Source organism: Mus caroli, unplaced genomic scaffold (genome assembly GCF_978045245.1).
Source record: "Mus caroli unplaced genomic scaffold, Mus_caroli_1 scaffold_8, whole genome shotgun sequence".
NCBI classification, from domain to species: Eukaryota; Metazoa; Chordata; class Mammalia; order Rodentia; family Muridae; genus Mus; species Mus caroli.
Window position 1 is genome coordinate 85,587,723 of NW_028227263.1, and position 17,946 is coordinate 85,605,668.

The window sequence follows — 17,946 nt, forward strand, 5'->3', positions numbered from 1 at the left end:
TGAGTGTATCCATATATGTATTGGTCATGCTATAGCAGAGTTTTTCAGGGACCACAATGCCATGCTCCTGTCAGTAAGGGCTTATTGGCATCAGCAATAGAGTCTGGGTTTGATGTCCGCAGAACAGATAGATCCCTAAGTGGGGTAGTCACTAGATGGACATTCCTTCTGTTTTTCCTCCACAAAGTACCTGCATTTTCTTTAGACAGGAATATGTCTCGGTTAAATTTTTTTATATTGGTCAGTCGCCCCAACCAGGGGGCTGGCCTATACACTGGATATGGTCTCTACAGGTTTATCTCCCATTATTTGGATGTTTCTGCTAATGTCACCTCCATTGTGTCCTGGGAAACTCTTGGTTCCCTGGCATCTGGGACTTTCTAGTGGCTAGCCTGAGTTCCTCATGCCCCAGTGCCACACACCTCCATTCAATTACTAGACCTTCTGAAGTTTTCCCCCTGCCAGCCAAGCTACTATACCCAGCAAAATTCTTAATTACCACAAATGTAGAACCCAAGATATTCCATGGCAAAACCAAATTTGAACAGCATCTTTCCCCAAGTCCAGCCCTATACATGATAATAAATGGTAAACTCCAACACAAGGAGAGAAACTACACCCTAGAAAAAGAAAGTGATCTTCTTTCATCAAACTCAAAAAAGATAGCCACACAAACATAATTCTATCTCTAGAAACAAAAGTAACAGGAAGCAACAATCACTTTTCCTTAATATCTCTTAACATCAATGGACATAATTCCCCAAAAAAGACAATGGCTAAAAGAATGGATATGTGAAGATGACCCAGCATTTTACTGCATATAGGAAATGTTCCTCAATGACAAAGACTGACATTGCCTCAGAATAAAAGTGTCAAAATTAAAGAAGATCCTGAGGAAATAGAGGCCCAGTGACAGGCCCAATGTGGGATCCAGCTCAGGTTGAGGCTCTAAGTCATGACTTTATTACTGATACTATGGTGGGCTTACAAACAGGAGCCTAGCATGACTACCCTCCAAAGGTCCAACAAACAGCTGAGAGATTCAGATGCATATATTTACACCCAACCAATGGACAGAAGCTGGTGACCCCAGTGGTTGAATTAGGGAAAGGCTGGAATAAGCTGAGGAGGAGGGAGACCCTATAGGAGGACAAGAAATCTCAACTAACCTGGACCCCTGAGTTTTCTCAGACCCTGATCCACCAACCAAGCAGCATGCACAAGCTTATATGAGACCCCCTACACATATACCGCAGAGGACTGCTGGGTCCCGACTCAGTCAGAGAAGATACATGTAACCCTCAAGAGACTTGAGACCTCAGGGACTGGGAAGGTCTAGTTGGGTGGGACTAAAGGGTGTGGACATCCTCTTGGAGACAGGAAAAAGATACGGAATGTGGAACGGTCAGAGGAGAAAATAGGAGTGGGATAAAGACTGAACTGTAAACTCCCTGGGACCTCCAGTCTCTGAGGGTTAGGCGCATCATCTCTGAGTGAACACAGACCTAGAAGTCCTCTACTGTTATGTGTTGGGGGTTTCATATCCACTGGTGCATGCTGTCTGTTTGGTAGTCCAGTATTTGTAAGATCTTGGGGATCCAGATTAATTAAGACTGCTGGTTCTCAAAAATAAAATAAAATTAAAAACCAAACAAATAAACAACAAAAATATTGACTGTAAAAAGATCAAAGAATATAAATAAATAAATAAATAAATAAATAAATAAATAAATAAATAAATAAATAAATAAATAAAAATTCTTGAAGACATAGCAAAATCCTAAGTGAATATATTTAATTTTGCATGAGCAGGACCATGGCAAAGAACACAAAGCCTCAAACTTATGGTATTTGAAAAGCCTTCTCCACTAGGTCCTCCATCAAATTGTGAAGACATACAGTGATAGCAGATTTGAATGTGTATTTAGAAAATCTCAAATACAACTTCCTATTACATATATAATTACAGTGTAAATTTTTTTTCACATTTTGACCTTTTTCCTGGATTACCTAAACCTTCATACTTGTTTCCCACTATATTTAAACTTGCCTCCTTGCTCAGCTCTATAAAATAAGCCAAAAAGATGCTCTAACATAAAACAAATGGACTCCAAACCCAGACATTATGGTGGATGCCAAGTATTTCTTTCTGACAGAAGCCTGATATAGCTATCTCATGAGAGGCTCTGCCAGAGCCTGACAAAAACACAGGCAGACGCTTGCAGCCAACAATTGGTCTGAGCATGGTGTCCACAAGGGAGGCATTAAAGGATTGAAGGAGCTGAAGGGGTTTGAAAACCATAGGAAGAGCAAAAATATCAACCAATCATGGACCATCAACCAGAGTGTACAGGTGAAGAGACCGATGGCTTTGGCTGAATATGTAAAACAGGATGGCCTTGTTGGACATCAATGTGAGGACCGTCCCTTGTTCCTGTAATGCCTTGATGCCCCAGTGTAGGGGAATGCCAGGGTGGGGAGGCAGGAGTGGATTGGGGGGTTGGTGTGTGGAAAAGCACCCGAATAGAAGCAGGGAGAGGAAGTATGTGATAGAGCGTTTCCAGTGGGGAAACTAGGAAAGGGGATAACATGTGAAATGTAAATAAATAAAATATCCAATAAAAAAATAAATAACTCTGTTGACATTGTGGTTCACTGATTATTCAGTAGCGCAGGAATATTGAAGTTTTTCCCCCCATCTATTTGAAGCATACATAGCATCTTTATATGTTATGTGAGGGATAGCAGGTGTCCAGGTTATTTTCAGTGACAATCTTATAAATAGGTAGTGCATAGTGTGTACTGTATTCAGAAATTGGATTCTGCCTTTAAGGTCATGAAGACAAAATAATTGGGCAGTATAATATATTATTTTGCAAATTTCTTGCAGTCCTCTTACCATCATCCACTTACAAAGGAGGCTTTATGTATTAGGATTATTCTACTGCTGGAGTACATTCTATTAACAATTAACATAATATATTTTACATTATTTATATGTACATGCAGATATACGTGCATGTATCATATGTATAATTTAAATAAACACAAATTAGTTTTACCTATGACCTTTACAGTTAGTTTCTGCATTCCTTCTTTTGACTTATTTTGAAACTCAGTATTGTCTTCATTACCAGAAAAAAACTTCTATATCATATTTCTCATTTACATCATTTCATCTATGTTCTTCTAAAAAAATTCCTCCATCCTGTGAGCTGTTTAAGTATTCTAGACCTTGTAATTATTTTAGGCTATCTTCATACATCTAAGGTTCAGTACGGAATATAAGAGAAACATGCTCTATTTGTTGTTTGAGATGTGGATAACCTCACATGTAAACTACATTTTGCCAGTATCATGCAGTTTCAGGAAAAATAAACAATGGCAGTGTTGTTTCAAACTAAAAATAAACTGCTCATAAAACTTCTTCACCTTTTCCTTATACAAGCCATCTAGGGAGACACAGCTCTGGGTGGTTCTGGTTAGTTCATATTGTTGTTCCTCTTATAGGGTTGCAGACCCCTTTAGTTCCTTTTCTACTTTCTCTTGTGAGGCTATGCCAATGCCTGGCAAATACAGAAATGGATGCTCACAGTCATCTATTGGATGGAACATAGGGCCCCTAAAGATTAGAATTTCTTAGACTGTGGTTTGCAAACTCTTTGCAGACTTCCATATCAGATGTAATACTTATCAGATATTTTATGATTCAAAATATTTAGGAAGTACTGACAAAATTCTTGTGTGTCAGCTCAATCTTTTGATCTAGATTAATGTCCTGAAGCATTAGGAAGGGTGAAGACCATTCTTCTAGATGGATAAATCCTAAACTCTGCCCATTAAATAGTTTTTAGTCCTGACCTTTGTCTTTATTGTGGGTCCTGTAAGAACAAATGCCCAGATTTCATAAGACTTTACAGATTTTGCTTGTGCATAGCTAAGCAAATTCTGAAACATATCCTTGTCTTGAAGGATATCATAATGATTTAATGTGTTTTAAATAGTGTCCTGGAATTTGCATTGACAAACTTTGGTCCTTGAATCACTGGTGTTCAGTTTATCTTCACCATATTTTAATAATCATGGAGAGCTTAATAAAAATGTAATGCCATGTCAGAGTGTTGGTTCATTTGGGAAGCAAATGTGATAAAATATTTAAAATAACATTATTAAAGGAATATAATTGATCTGTTTCCTTCTAGTGATTAGTGCTCTTAAAACATTTATCAGATTGTCACTATACTATAACTATGTTAACAATATTATGAATACTGACCATTTTGTTGTACATATGCATTCATCTGAATATGAGTTTAACAGTAAGAAGGAAAGAAAAAGGAGCAGAAGCAGGACTGCTCTCAGACTCTTCCACTTGATATTACTTCAAGTTTTCCAATCAAATAGCCAGGTTATCCAACTGTTACCTCATGAAAGCTCCCTAGATTGTTTTTACTCCTCTTATCACACCCGTTCATGAAGAAGTACATATTCATCAGTCCTCAGAGCATGTAAGGGAGTAGGCAATGAGACAGATGCCTATACTCAGTTTTGAATCCATGAGGTCTCCATTGAAATTATCTATCTATCTATCTATCTATCTATCTATCTATCTATCTATCTATCTATCTATCTATCTAACTGTCTGTCTGTCTGTCTGTCTGTCTGTCTGTCTGTCTGTGTGTGCGTGCGTGCGTGTGTGTGTGTGTGTGTGTGTGTGCTTCAATCACTGGTGTTCAGTTTATCTCAGTTTATCTTCACAAAGTTTTAATAATCATGGGAACCTCACAATATATATTAATGAGAGAAAGAGAGAAAAAAATTCTGAAAATTCTGGCTAAATTTTATTGTGAATTAGTTTGGGGATTTATGGAAAACTTACTGTACCTTCTGTCAGGAAAGCACTTATAAATTTTGCATCTGTATATTGTGAAAAATTGTTTTCTTTCATAGTGAAAATTAAAATTTTGTCTCATATACCTGTGGATTGCATTTGAGTTTTGTTTTTCTTTAAATTATTGTTATATTTTCTAAAAGTAAAAATATATTGTTTTCTAGTCAACACACCATGGAGTAAAATCTAAAAAGTAACATATAGGCCTTAAAGGAGACATAGTCTTCCGATTTTTCTAGGAAACTTCATAGTTCTCCATCTGGAATCCTGAGCAGAGAAATAAGTGATGGTGGCATGGTAAAATATTTGAGGTTCTAAAATATGGTATTCCTATTAACTATATTTCATATTTCAAATACAGAGGAGAAGGAAGCGCCTGCAACAGCAGCAGCAGCAGCAGCAACAGCAACAGCAACAGCAACAGCAGCAGCAGCAGCAGCAGGATCGACAGGATCAGCAGCAGGGTCAGCAGCAAGGGCAGCAGCAGCAAGGGCAACAGCAACAGCACGGGCAGCAGGGGCAGCAGCAGCAGCAGCAGGAGCAGGAGCAGCAGCTGTGCCAGCAGCAGCAACAGTGCCAGCAGTGCCAGCAACTGCAGCAGCAGCAGCAGCAACAGCAGCAGCAGCAACGTAGGAGGAGAAAAAACAGGAGAAGCCGGAGAAGCAGGAAGAGCAAGAGGACCAGGAGGACCAGGAGGACCAGGAACACCAGGCGGAGGCGAAGAAGAAATAATGAGTGATTGTGTCTACGTTTATAGAAAGAGTTTGATGTGGTAGAAATGTTGGTAAATATAATACTTAAACATGAAATTCTAATAAAATAATTGAAAGATACCAAATAGCCTTCAAAGTCGTGCAAACACAATATGCAGTATATGTAGTAAATTAAATTGCTAATTTTACCTTCTTTGATCTATTGCTCATTTTAAAATTGTTTCAATTTTTCCTTCACTTTGCAGTATGGCTCTTACAGTCAGGCAATCTGTGTTAAGACTGTTTAGATAGTTGCTTTCTTAAGGCTTAACGTGTTGATATATACATATATATATATTTAATTTCCTATTTGTTTCCTTGTATAGCTTCCTTGGAGAAATGTGTACTCAAGAATTTACTTGTGTAGGTAAGTCACTTTTTTATTTTACGTGTCCATTAGTTTTGCATTTAATATACATAGCACGGTACTTTCTTTTCATTTGTATGCTTTGAAAGTCTGTTAGTTTATTGTTGAAGATGTCTGCACTTAGTAACAGTGAGCCCATAATTTTTCCTATTGTTAAAATTGTTCTTAGTTTTCTTTGACTATTATATTTGTAGTAGTTATTACTTTGAGTGGAATTATTTTCTGGAAATAAAATACACAAGAGAGAAAATGAATAAAACTTAACCAGCATAGAAAAACTGACGAAACAGAGGTTTTAAGTGTAGCACATCACTTCTGGGATGGATAAAAGCTAATTACTCTTGTGTTTAGTATTTCCTGCTCATTTCCTAACTCTATAAAGTCAATATTGCCCAACAAATTTGAGCTTTTTATTTGACTCATGCTAACCTTCATAGTGTATAATTCATATTTCAAAGTTGTTTAATTGTGCTAAGGGTTGTTAATCATATATATTTGTATATATATATATATATATATATATATATATATATATATATATATATATATATAGTGTGTGTGGTAGTTTTTTCATATGTACCATACACATTTCATCATTGTATTAGAGCTGTTGTTGTTTAATTTTTTAATTATTTTATTATAACTTATATGTGTGCTCAAAACGGGGGAGTTGATGTAGTCTATAATATCCATGCATTTGAGTAGAAAGACTTGAGCTTGGTTCCTTTGAATATTCATATTTTAAACAAGCAAAAAATGGACAGGACATTGTCTATTTGTATCCCTACCATGGGCTGGCTAATCTATTAAGTTTATTGATCTAAGTTTATAGTGATCTGAGTTTAATGGTGGAATTTGTCTCAAAATTTCTCAATGGGAAAAATTGAGAAAGACAAGTAATATTCACATCTTTCTTCTACATACCTGTGTTCATACCTCACATCTATGCACACATAAACAAGTACATGCACATATATTTCCACACATATGGTATATAATTAGTCTTGTTTTCAGAAAAGAGCTACTATGTTGCCTAGGATGTGGCACTCCACATGTAGTTTGAGCTGGCTTTAAACTCAGAGACCCACATGGTTATAATTTTCTGTAATAGAATTTAAAAGACACAGACCACTACAGTTGGCTGAATTACATGTTTTTGAGGAATACATTTTATTCATCTGAACTATATATTTAAGCATATAACAATAGAGTATGCCATAGTTATAATTATTTCCAATGTAGAAATGGTATATCATGCTCTCAATTCAATTGTGTTTTTCAAGATGCTCTTTCAAAGTTAACTATCATGAATTTCCTTATGAATTTTAAATTGTTTGGCCATAGGACCAAGTATAAATGATCTGGCTTTGGTGGAAGTACAGTTCTATTCTCTAAATAGATTTTTGAATTAGGGGCTTAGTCATAATACTAAGATTCTAGTAAAATAATCAGAATTTTAAAAATGAATATGGGTATTTGTAATAGTTTTTAAAATGTGTTTATGGTCACCTTTAAATTGTTGAATTTGTTCTGTTAACAATTTCTTATGCATACAGATATTTCATAATGAAAGCAGTTAAAATGGATGACTAATATGCCAAATATAGTCCACTAAAAGGCAACCTATTTTAAAGACTCATATAATGTGATAATTCAACTTACTGCTGTTAGTACTGAAAGTATATATTTTTTTATACCACAGAGTTATAAACCATTTTTTATACCACAGAGTTCTCGAATATGAATTAGGTTAGCACTTCAAATTAAACTGATTTCCTATTTTGAAAGCAGAGTGATACATATGGGTTATCCGTACAAGACCCAGATCATCAAAAGCACTACATATACTTCTAACACCATGTAAAACAATACACTACTAATTATAGACAGATATCAGAAAGAAGAATTTGAAAAAAATCATATGCTCTTAGCATAAGGCAATTTTGCATAAAACTCAAAATTAAATGAGAAAGATTTCAATGTGGTATTTTTGTTACTAGATCAGATATGGTTACCTATATATTATGTACATGGAAAAGGTGTATTTGCACGTTTTGTATTTATTTATAAACTATATGGAAAAACTCATTACGTAGTTTATTTTCATATGGATTATGGCATTACCCTGTTCTTTCAGGTGTCATATGTTATCTTGCTTTGGAAGAACGGCACATTATATTTTTAATTTTTATTTTATTATTCACTTTACATCTTGATGACAGCCCCATCCCTCCTGTGTTCCTTCCTACTCCCACTGTTACAAATCCCTCAACACCCATAGGCCCATTTTATTATGAGAAGAGGAATATTCTTGGATATCATTCTACCCTTAGGCATCTAGTCCTGAATGTCTAAGTGCATACTGTCCCACTGAGGCCACATCAGGCTGTCTAGGTAGGTGACAGGGATGCATTGGCAGAGAAAAAAGACCAATACAGCCCCCACTCCAGTTCTTAGGGGACCCATATGGGGAACAAGCTCACATATGTTACGAATGTGTAAGAAATCAAGGTCTAGGGCCTGCCTGGACCACAGTTGGTAGTCCAGGTTTTGTGCTTCCCCGTGGTCCCATGTTAGTTAAATATATGGGTCGTCTTGTGGTGGCCTTGATTCCCCTGTCTTGCTCACTTCTTTCTTCCACTCTTCCACAAGACTCCCTGTGTGCCTTAGCTGATGTTTGACTGTGAGTTTCTTTGTGTGCCTCTGTCAGCTACTAGATAAAGCCTCTGAGGAAACATTAATATTCACTCATTCCCTGCTCCATCTTTGTACTGGCACTTTTTTTAGGCAAAACAATTTTTGTTAAATTATTTGTGGGTAGATTGAGGCCAATGTCCCTCATCTAGGAGTCCTGCCTGGCTATAGGAAGTGGCCAACATAGTTACTATATCCCCCGTTGGTAGGAATCTCATCTAATGTCACCCTACTATACTCCCTGTATTCTCTCCCATTGCAGGCCTCCAGCTAGTCACTAGAGATGCCCCTCCACCTATTTTTATTCTCATTCCTAGCCCTTTCTCACCTCACCTCTATCCAAACATGATGATCCCTTCTGCACAGCTCATCACTTCCTTTCCTACCCAGTTTTGTCTTTTTTTTTTTATTTTTCTCTGATGACTATCAAGTTATGAGTGATATTTGTGCATCTTACCTTTAGACTTCCATATTACCCTGTTTCTTTAGGTCTGTGGATTGTAGAATATTTATCCTGAATTTTATGGCTAATATCCACTCATAAATGTGTACATACCATATGGCCTTGTGGTTCTGAGTTATCCCATTCAAACTGCAAAATTCATGTATTTGTTTTTAATACCGGAATAGTATTCTTTTGTGTTTATGTACCATATTTTCTTCAACTATTATTCAGTTGAGGGACATCTAGGTTGTTTTCAGTTTCTGGCTATCAAAGGTGCTATGAACATAGGTGAGAAGGGTCTCTGTGATATAGTGTGTCATTTCATGGGTATATTCCCAAGACTGGTATAGCTTGGTGTTGGGTAAAGCTATTTCCAGTTCCCTAAGAGACAGTCAAGTTGATTTCCAGAGTGATTGCAAAATTTTTCATTCCCACCAAAAATGGAGGAATGTTCTCCTTACTCTACATCTTTGCCAGCATATGTTATCACATAAGTTTTTGATCTTACTGATTTTGACAGATATAAAATTGAACTTCAGAATCATTTCGATTTTCATTTCCCTGATGTCTAAGGATGTTGGACATTTCTTTAATCTCTATACCATACTTTACAAAAGTTCTCAGCACTTACTTCACATTCAATTATGAAGTATTTATAGACATATACTTTTGTTTGTACTTTAAAATGTGCAAATGTTACATTAACCCCAGTGTGTTTTTTAATGCATATTTTATCTTTCTGATACAGAGTCTCACTATGCTGCCATCTGAGACTTCGAGTTCATTTCTGAAACCATGCTTCTTCCCAGCATCACGCGAAGAACACGACAGATACAGATCACCACATTTAGCTGGTGGTATTGTAAAATCTCTTCATTACTGACTTTCATTTTTGCTTGTGTATAAATTTGAATCAAATTTTATATTTTCTCATTTACTACAAGTTTGCTTAATTCACATTTAGATGATATTTTATTATATGCCATGATTTTTTAGATTACAAAAGATATTTAAGTACTGAAAATATTTGTAATTTTTTATTGGTTATTTTATTTGTTTACATTTTAAGTGTTGTCCACATTTCTGATTTCATCTTTGCAAACTGCCTATTCCATATCCATTCCCCCTGCTTCTATGAGAGTGCTCCCAAGCCCACCCACTCATTTCCCCTTCACTGCATTTCCTTATGATATGGCATCAAGTCTCCACAAGACCAAGAGCCTCCCCTCCCACTGATGTCAGAAAAGCCAGTCCTCTGCTACATAAGCAGCTGGAGCTATGGGCCCTTCTATGTGTACTCTTTGGTTGGTGGTTCAGTCCTTGGGCGCTCTGGGGGGTCTTGTTGAATAATACTTTTGTATATTATACTTTTCATTATTTAAAACAACATTTTAATTAAAATATTCAATGATATTATACCACTTCCTCAATTTCTTCAGCTCCTTTCCTACTTTCATGCCATCATTAAGCCCCTTTGCCAAAAGAAAACAAAATAAATTAAAACAACAACAAAACCAAAAAACAATAAAAATCCACAAAACAACAACAACAAAAAACCCAAAAAATGATAATAAAGTCCAATAGAAAATAATTCCCTCAAAATCAGGAAAATAAAACCACATTGAAAACAAACAACTAAAAATAATCAAAATACAACAAACAAACTACAAAAAAACAAAACAACAACAACAAAAACATAAACAAACTGTATCCATGTTAATGCATACACTCAAAATCTCAGAAAACTGTGCAGTCAAATTATTGGTGATTCTTCTACTGCTGAACCTGAGGGACTGTCCTGGTTGATGTACCTAGTTTTACTTTCAGGAAAACTAGATGTTTTTATCTTTCTAAGTGGTTATATGTGAGAGTTCAGTTGTTAACCTTTACTCTAGGGGCTACATTTTCATTTATTTATTTATTTATTTATTTATTTATTTATTTATTTACCCATTCATTAATTCCTTTTAAAATATAAGAAATTTAAATATACAAATAAAATAAAAATATCTATTATATAAATATACTAATCTATACTGGAATGGAGGTACCGCCTGCCTCAATATAACTGTATTTCAATGTTAATTGGATCCCCAAAACCTGTTTGCAGGAGAGGATTTGCATGTAGCTTCTGGGATCCTGTTTCCAGTTAATTCTGATTGATAAAGATACCAGCATCCAATAGCTCCGGAGGAAAGACAGTGGTAGGATTTAAGGTTCCCAGACTTGGGACCATGAGGAAGAAGAAAGGGAGAGAGATGCCATGACTAAGGAGTGTGCAGGGGAGAAAAGCAGAGACACTATGTAATTGGGCCAGGAGAATATGACCCAGAGGGCTGCTCAATTAAGGCAAGAGCAGCCAAAACAGAACAAAGAAATTGGTAAGTAGTAACTCAGAGTTATCTGTGTGAGGTAGATTCTAACAGCATAGAGGTTAGCCAGTTGCTCAGATATTGTGCTGCTTAAGTCAAATTTAATATAGAGGCAGTGTATCTCTTTCATTTGTGAACATAAATAATTGTTGTGGGTCATCATCCCATTAGAGCTTTATTTAAAAATAAGTACTACAATTATGATAATGCAATTGTGCAAGAAAAAAATCAACAACAACACATGAGCCTAAGACAAGGCATAAAAATCAGAGATCCAGTTATTTGAACACTCAGATGTCCAATAAAATCCCTTAATTGGAAGTCATAGTGTATGTGAGAAGGACCAACACAAGCTAAAGACCCTGCAATATAGCAGTGAAAGTTCTATGTGGGCATTGACTTGACATTTCACTTTTAGTGAAATTTCTAAATATTGTCATGAACAATAGGGCCTTGATCTGAGTTTGGCGAGAGAATCCTATAGACTTAGCAACAACTTGAGTTGTTTGGATTTCTATTCTATTTATGACAGCCCTTTTGGCCCATAACACATTTAAATTTAAAACAATTCCAGTACTGGAAGTTTTATTTCCAAAACTTGTGACATGTGACGGAAAATTGAGTGAGATAAAATATTTGGTGATTTCATTTAGATATCTCTCTCTCTCTCTCTCTCTCTCTCTCTCTCTCTCTCTCTCTCTCTCTCTCTCTCTCTCTCTCCCTCCCTCTCTCTCTCTCTCTCTCTCTCTCTCCCTCTCTCTCTCTCTCTCTCTCTCTCTTTCTCACACACACACACACACAAACACTCACACACACACACATACATACACAGAAATGTATATATGTATATATAATTTAAAATATTCCTATTGTATTGTTTCCCTACTACCTCCCCAGTACCCCTCTAGTGCCCCCTTAATTTTAGATATTCCTACTGTATTCCTTTTCACAATCCACTCTCCTTACCCTAACTGTTTCTCCCTGTTTGCTCTTTCAAAGTCTCCTCTCTCCTCTCATTCCCAACTCGAATACAGTCCCATTCCTAGTCTGTTATTTTAGTCTAGTCTCTTACTTATGTCAGAGTATGCTTTACAAAACTTGTGTATTATCTGATATTTTAGAAAAAAAGCTTAGTATTTACTTTATCTAATGACATAACATCTGGAAAAATATCCAATGGAAGTGGGAACAATGTGTATCAGATGATTTTTTAAACGGCAAATATACTGAGGTATTTAGGAAGTGGTAACATTAGTTATCAGATAATTTTTAAAATGGCTGATAGACAGAGGTGTTTAGGATCTGTATATATTAGTTTTCCATTTATGTTTATGAAATTTCATTTTTGTAACTAATATTTGAATTATTGTTTCAAATCATGAAAGTGGCTATAGATTTTCAAAGGCTTTTATTTTCTTTTACTGAATGTTGAAATGATCATGTAGTCTTTTGTCATTACTTGTATTATTGTAGTACTTTGCATGAGCTCTTTATGTATGTTAAGCTATTCCTACATGTTTAAGTCACATTTACAGTATCATAGTTTAAAAAACTTTTCTCTCTGTTGAATGGATTTGATTGTATTTGTTAGTATATAAATTCATTTTGTATTTTTATTTGATGTTTTTCATATAATATACTTTGATTACCCTATTTCCACTTTCCCAACTATTCCTGGATATTGCTGTCTCCGTATCAATAAAATTTCATCCACCCTTGGCTATGTACAAAGTAACTTTCTTTGTGTCTGTCTCACCCTGCGATCAATAGAAACAAAAGAACAAAAAATGTCCAAGTAAAACCCACAAAACAAATTAGTACAAAAATAAAATTAAACAAATACCCACAAGAGAACAGTGAAACAAAAATGTATCTGTTTTCTGTGTTCCTGCTCATGGTTTCTGCCCTAGAATGTGGTTGATAGAACCAATCATACTCCATTGGAAAAATAAATGAGTTTTGCCTTTCTATACAGCAGGTATCAATTGCTAATAGCATGGTATTTGGTGTCTACTTTCCCTTCTTTGTACTAGCATTTCTGTCTGTTTTGAATATGTTCTAGTCCTATGTGTGCTGCTAGAGTCTCTTGACTTCCCATATTCATCAATGTGGTAAAGTTTGAAGAATACATCCCAATGAGGATGTAGCACAATGAAGTCTGTAGATATAGGTGGTCTCATATCCATGTACTTATAGTAACCTTAAATAATCAGTGGTTAAAGAATGAAAAGGTATATGAATTTAGATGGAAGAGTGATACTAGTGTTGTGGAGTAGATATTCAAGAATAGGTAACTGGATATATTTTTTTTCAATCACAAACTATTCAAATAATGATATTGCATAAACTATTTCATCAAAATAATTTGTTACTAATAAGTAAGTATATAGATTGTACTAGTCAGGCAATCTGTATGCACACATGTGCAGCATAAAAGTGCATAAACACATAAAAATTGATGAGAATGTGCATATATGTATTCATTTCTAACAAAGATATCTCTTAAATTATTTCTTTATCATTATGTCACTTCGGGATATTCTGTGTGAATTAGCTATATTTCTGGCAAAGTGTTTGTATCCACTTCTTCGTTTGACAATCTAAGCAGCTTTATGGAAGACATTATGGTAGAGATGAATGTGTTATATACTGGTATAACTCATTCTTATAATCCTAGATCTTGTGAAAACTGGCACAATCATATCACAAAAAATAAAAAGCACTTTTCACTTGGCTTCTCAGTCACACTAAGAAAATTGCATATAGAAATTGGGGTTTTCTATTAGATTTCCTCATTTGCAGACTCTGGGTACATGATCAACAATCAGGCACTAATGCCTGGTTTTGCTCTATTGTTAATTGAAAAGAAGCTCAGGATAAATAGCAATTTTTCCTGTCTTCTACTTTCTATTTTCTCAGAGGGTGGGATAGATAGATGAATCAGCAGTTCAGATCATGATCACCAGGCTTTTGCATTCTCTTCCTATTTAAGAGCTCTTTTCCTGACTGGTTTATAATCCATTCTTTATTATTATTATTATTATTGTTATTATTATTATTATTATTATTATATTATTTTACTATTATTATTATTATATTTTCTTCATTTACATTTCAAGTACTATCCCCTTTCCTAGTTTTCTCCCCGAATGTCCCCTGTACCCTACCCTAGCACTGCTCCACAACCTACCCACTCCTGCTTCCTAGCCCTTGCATTCCCCTATACTGGGGCATATAATCTTGGCAAGACCAAGGGCCTCTCCTCCTATTGATGGCCGACTAGACCATCCCCTGCTATAGCTAGAGACACAAGCTCTGAGGATACAAGTTAGTTCATATTGTTGTCCCTCCTCTAGGGCTGCACTCCTCTATTCATATAAAAGAAGATCCAATGAAATTGTCTGTAGCGAGAGTTTTTAACCAGTCAAACTTCTTGATATACTCCAGTACTCAAATGGTTCTGGGCATTACCAAAGCCTGTCTATGAGTTTCTCTAGAGAAGGAAAACTGTTCCTGAAATCTACAAGAGTCAGAGAAAATAGGAAGTACTAATTGTTTGATCCACAGGATTACAGTTCTGAGTTATGAAATACTGTCTCCTGTGCAACTAGTGTCTGTGTCTCTCTGAAGTCATTGATTCTCCTTTAAGATATTGCAGGTTTTTTTTTTATTAGTCTTGGAGTCCTACTTCATCTTCAATGGGCATGATTCACCTTTAGAATAGATTTCTGAAAGAGAACAGGTATTTGCTGCTTGTTACATTCCCTTGGGAAGTCCATTGTGAAGAACTGCTGCAGCTCTAAATCACATAAGGCATACCACTGGTCAGTCTCTGTCTCTGATGAACCCCAATCACCAGGTTGTATACACAGAAAGATCTAACTGCAGTAACAACTGGATACAACTCCTTGCCCTAGTGGGTAGAAAGAACAAACTCTGAACTTGAAACATTGGAAATTTCCAGAAAGTTCTGCCACAAATTACCTAATATAAACACTGTCTTCTACTCTATTCACTGTTCTGCTTCCTCTATATTGTTCACAGGAAGACATGCTCACCCATTACTGTTTATTGATAATAAACAAAATTCTATAATGCCTGAGGCACACAATTTTCCAGCCTCTATACTTAATGACCCCCAATCACCATATTCCACCCACAGAACATTCTACCTACCCTAACAGTCAGATCCTACCACAGCACTACAGTGGAAAAAGCCTAAGCTCTGTACTTGAAAATCCACTAATCCCCATTTTGAAAAATCACCTGAATTCTCTCCCTCAAAAAAACCTTATATAATCCCTGTTTTCTGCTTAGATATCCACTGGTTCTAGCCTCAACAGGGGCAACAACTCTCCTGGGTCTTTTCCTTGCAATAAATCTCTTGTTTGAGTTGTGATATGTCCTGTGATTTTCTGTCATGCATTGACTCACAACTGCCAGGACACTCCCCCAGCCCTTGGCTCAGAGCTCTTATATTTGCAAGGCAGGGAGAGATATTACCTTGCCCATTGACACTGTCATGTCTTTGAGTTGTAGGATTTTCACCTAATATCATCTTATCTGATGCATAAGATCCTCTCAGGACAAAGAAAAATAACAGCAGCAGTCCTACTTGTATTTATTCTAGTGCCAACAAGTGCTTCAGAGATTCAACTTGTACAGCCTATGTTATAAAATCATGGATAGATTGTAATTGAATTTTCGCAAATATTAGGTTTTATAATTTTTTTTCCTGTTCTTTTTCCATTCTTACTATGAGGTCAGGCAAGTAATGATAATATTATAAAATCAATTGTCTCTCCATGGTATAAAATCAGTATTTTACATGTCCATTGAAAGAAATTTACCCACTGTATTTCCTTATCATTTTTTGAAAATTAATCTCCCACTGACACACCACTATCTCTTTATTAGAATTCTGTTCACAGTAATTATTTCTATATCATAAGAATTTCTGCAGTCATACAGCTTTTCTGAATTCTTGATGACAATCGCAAATCTTTTCCAGTCATACCTATCATATTATGTAAATTTTCCATTTCATCTGTAGTATTATTCTGTTCAAGATTTTCTTCTCCTTTTTTACTCTTTTTTAGTAATTAATTAAATTTTTTACACTCCATATTTTATCCCCCTAATCCACCTTCCAACTGTTTCACATCCTATACCTCTTCCCTACCCACCTGTCTCCACGTGGATGTCCCCACCACCTACGGGGCACCTGACCTCTAAACTCCATGGAGCCTCCCATCTTTTGAGTGCTAGGTGAATTATCTCTGAATGAACACAGAGCCAACAGTCCTCTACTGTATGTGTGTTGGGAAACTCATATCAGGTGTTGTATTTTGCCTGGTTGGTGTTCCAGTGTTTGAGAGATCTCAGAGGTCCAGCAGACACAGTTCCTACAATATCTTGAATCCAAGCAGTCTCGAGACAGTGATGATGGTAGCATGTTACCATTAATGGCAAGTCATTCAGCAATACAACCATTGTTTATTTTGTTATTGGTCTTATTATTTACTATATTTTCCAGACTATTTTTCTTCCAGGTCAGTCCTTTGCTACCTAACAACTCAGCACAGTCATGTGCCCTTTAGAAAAATCAATATATCATGTCCTCACTGTTCCACCTTGGTATTACACCATGTAAAGGAAGAAATAGACTCAGTAATTTTCATTGTGACCTTGTACTTGTGTCTACCTAGAGTCCCACAATTTCATGTTATTTTCATTCTGTCTTTAGAGATCAGGTCTCTGTCATATATCCTGGATATTTATGATACTGTTCTAATTTGATTAATACACTCCGAACAGTAGGAATTACATTACTACTTTATATGCGTCACAAAATACTAAGACCTATTTAAAACCACACATTAAGAAGCTAAAAATGGCTTGCAACACCACAGGTAGAACAACTATATCAACCAACCAGACCCCCCTCCCAGAGTTCCCAGGGACTAAACCACCAATCAAAGAGTACACATGGAGGGAACCATGGCCCCAACCGCATATGGAGCAGAGGATGGCTTTGTAGGACATCAATGGGAGGAGAGGCCCTTGGTTCTATGAAGGCTTGATGCACCCATGTAGGGGAATGTGAGGGCTGGAAGGTGGAAGGGGGTGGGTGGGTTGGTGGAGGAACACCCTCTTACAAGCAGGGTGAGGGATATGGGATAGGGCATTTTCTGGGGGAGAGAAACTGGGAAGGGGGATAACATTTGTAATGTAAATAAAGAAAATATCCAATAAAACACAATAAAGTCAATTAATCTATTTCCTGAAACAGATTAATGAATTGTTTTGGACACTATGTTAGGTGCTCATTTTGGAAAGAGAAGCCCTTAGGGCTTCTTGCTGATACTATTGTGGGGGCAAACCTAAAAAGTCTGTGTGGCTCAGTGTTGGCTCTTTCACTTGAA

General features: G+C 36.1%; 1 protein-coding gene across 4 annotated transcripts in view; it reads left to right on the plus strand.

Annotated features, from left to right (window-relative positions):
* LOC115031561 (uncharacterized) overlaps nucleotides 1-11,071 on the plus strand; it is an 89,358-nt gene extending 78,287 nt beyond the window's left edge. For all 4 annotated transcript variants that reach the window (XM_085841678.1, XM_085841679.1, XM_085841681.1 and 1 more), the window contains 3 exons: nucleotides 5,253-5,675; nucleotides 5,970-6,010; nucleotides 9,898-11,071. In XM_085841678.1, the coding sequence (XP_085697804.1) occupies nucleotides 5,253-5,667 (415 nt within the window). In that variant the 3' untranslated portion in view covers nucleotides 5,668-5,675; nucleotides 5,970-6,010; nucleotides 9,898-11,071. The remainder of the gene's footprint in view (nucleotides 1-5,252; nucleotides 5,676-5,969; nucleotides 6,011-9,897) is intronic.
* Nucleotides 11,072-17,946: the final 6,875 nt, after the last annotated feature.